At 42.7% G+C, this 3,078-nt stretch overlaps 2 protein-coding genes across 2 annotated transcripts in view; both read right to left on the bottom strand.

Annotated features, from left to right (window-relative positions):
- The window catches only part of si:dkey-246g23.2 (solute carrier family 66 member 2), a 271,509-nt gene that overhangs the window by 79,299 nt on the left and 189,132 nt on the right, over window positions 1-3,078 (bottom strand). The window lies entirely within an intron of this gene.
- Window positions 70-1,218, bottom strand: LOC112152231 (the record flags this gene model as incomplete). The annotated part of the gene is given in 1 exon segment (XM_024281680.2): window positions 70-1,218. A coding segment is annotated over 1 exon segment (936 nt). The 3' UTR covers window positions 70-281.

Here is a 3,078-nt window from a genome sequence, read left to right as displayed (position 1 = left end):
AAAACTTGAAGTAGATTTGTTGTTGACATGGATCAAAGAGGAAATCATTCATCATGTTTGTGGACTGCAGACATACTAACATGTTTGGGATGGAAGTTGGAAATGAGATTAGAATTATAAGTAAAGAAACTGTCAAATGTTTAGAGAAAGAAATAATTCTGGGTTACTTTACTGACAAAGATTGTATTTTTATTCCAGTTGTTTTTATTTTTGGTCAAATTCCATATTCATTAAGCTAAATGGTCCAAACTGAGATTCCAACATTTCTTAAATGAAATTATTCAGAACAAAAACATCATCAAACTGTGCTGTCTGAGGAGGGTCTCATAAGGTGTCATGTCCCCCCGAGGGAAATCATCAGGCTTAGTCATCCCGCTATGGATGTCATAAACGGCCTGCAGCCGGTCAAGGAGCTCCTCCACATCTTCATCCTCACGTTGTTTGCAGACACTGACCTTTACGTGGTCGCACTGGACAGGGAAGTGAGCACGAACAGCCGCTATCAGTCCATCTTTCCATTGTCTGTAGGTCACGTTTTCTGCATTCTGGTTGGCAGGGTCATGCCAGTCGTGAGTCACAGGCTGGTGTTGGGCCTCGAAGTGGCTCCTCAGAGTGGAGAACTGGGATTGGCTCAGAATATGCAGCATCACTCTAGCCATTTCTCCAGAGCTGGGCACATAGTCTCTGACAAAGTCCTCCAGGGCTCGCGCCAAGACCTCCCCACCTTTTTCTGGCTTGGGCAGGTGCTTGGATGCAGCAATGATGTCATCAGCAGTCCAGAGATTCTGTGTAGAAGGGTAAAGAAAAGAAGAGGGTGCTGAGGAAGTTTCTTTATTTTCAGTTGATTCATCAGCCTTTTTGACTGTTATCTCTTTTTTGTTTTCTATTTTCAGGGCAGTCAGGGACCTGCAGGCCTTCTGCCTCTCCCGTTTTTCACACTCCGCTTCCCAAACTTTCAAACATTCATTCATGTCATCCATTCGCTTTATTGCCTTTGTTTTAACTCTTTTTCGCTCATACAACATTCGTCTCTCTTCAGTTAAGTTTTTTCTGAGTTTCTCAAGTTGGCATTTACTCAAAGAACCTCCCTCGGGGAACCCATGTTTCTGACACCAGTAATCCACAAATTCACAACATTCAACACCATGCTTCGCTTTCATAAACGTGACCAGACTTGAGGCTGAACCTCCGCTCTGTTTCTCATTTGCATTACCCATTTCCTATTTTTTTTTTTGCTCCCGAACCTAATCTCACAGGACTTTCACCTGATCTTGATTGATTAGGGCAACAGTTCCTTCCCTAACTTAATCTCACAGGACTTTAACCTGATCTTGATAGATTAGGGCAACTGAAGTTTGCTGGTTCCCAACGATTTCTGGTCACAACCTATTGTTACCAAATCACCTGTTCTCCCCACCACGTGGGTGACAGGTTTTCGCTACCTGATTTGTACAACGGATCAAGCTATACGCACAGGACTCGATTCACTTATCAATTTATGGCTACCTGTGTCGCGATAATGGATCAGATTATCCGCACAGGACTCACACGCTTATGATGGGTTTCAGCAAATGGTAGAGAAGAAAAAAAAGTTTATTTATTTATTTATTTTTTTTAATGAAAACGCTTGACTTAGTTCAGGGCAAAAGCCTGGTGTTATTAATGTTCCAAATCAACCTATGCAGACAAAAATACTGGAAATATTTTAGAATAGAATCTTCCTCACCGGATCTATTTGTCCACCGAAGTTCGATGATTCCGTCGCGGTTGATCGAGATCACGGACCACAGTCCTCGTCACTCTGTTGGATTTGGTGAGATGAGGCTGAATCTTTGTGATTCAGGATGGCAAATCCCTCTGGTCCGATCCTCCGACGAACACACGCGGAATCCTGTTCGTGACGCCAAGATTGTCATTTCATTTTTTCATTTATTGATTTATAAAGCACCTTCCACCACCAGTCAAGAAACCCAAAGTGCTGTACACAAGGAAAAACAAAAACCGAGCACTGTGCAATAGTAAAACATAAAAAAGGATAAAAGACATAAAACCAAGTAAAACCATTTAAAACAATGATAAAAACAATAAAACAATTTTAAAACAGAGATAAAACCACCATAAAATAGAATAAAAGGCTAGGCTAATGCTAAAAGGCTGTAGTGGAGGAACAATTCTTTTTTAAAACACTCCAAAAGCGTGATCTCTCTAATAGCTGGTGGCAACTGATTCCACAGTTTGGGAGCCAACACAGAAAAAGCACGGTCCCCCCTGAACTTACGTTTGGTTCTGGGAAGCAGTAGCGTGCACTGGTCTGCAGAGCGTAAGGACTTAGTGGGGAGTATTTTAAAACCAGACTGGAGAGGTAAGGAGGTGTCGTCCCTGCCAGTGACTTAAAAGTAAAAACAAGAATTTTGATAAAAATCAAGTATTGCACTGGGAGCCAGTTCAAAGAAGCCAAGATCGGGGTTATGTGGTCAAACTTTTTTGCCCCACAAATAAATCTTGCTGCTGCATTTTGGACCAGTTGCAGCCTGGCTACTGAAGCCTTAGGTAACCCAGCATATAGAGAGCTGCAATAATATAGTCTGGACAGCACGAAGGCATGGGTGACAATTTCAAGGTTCTTTTTAGAAATAAAAGACTTGATCCTAGCTAGTCGCCGCATCTGAAAAAAGCAGGATCTGGTCACCGCATTTATTTGGAGGTCGAGTTTCAGAGCAGCATCAAGTTTAACACCCAAGCTTGTGACCACAGACTGCTCAAAAGGGGCAAGAGAGAGGAGATCAATGTTATGATCCTTTCCACCACTAGGGGAAAACACAATTACCTCAGTTTTGTTTTCATTTAGGCCAAGAAAGTTTTCCGACATCCACAGCTTGACTTCAGCAAGGCAGTCAATTATTGCTTTAATGCTGCGGTCTGGTCCCTTGCATATAGGAACATAAATTTGGCAATCGTCAGCATAGAGGTGGAATTCCACCTTATGCTTTCGAAACAACACTCCCAGTGGCAGCAAATAAATAGAGAAAAGCAGAGGGCCCAGAACCGACCCCTGGGGGACCCCCCACTTCAGGGGGT

Source organism: Oryzias melastigma, linkage group LG6 (genome assembly GCF_002922805.2).
Source record: "Oryzias melastigma strain HK-1 linkage group LG6, ASM292280v2, whole genome shotgun sequence".
Classification (NCBI taxonomy): domain Eukaryota; kingdom Metazoa; phylum Chordata; class Actinopteri; order Beloniformes; family Adrianichthyidae; genus Oryzias; species Oryzias melastigma.
This window is presented reverse-complemented; position numbering and strand designations above follow the sequence as displayed.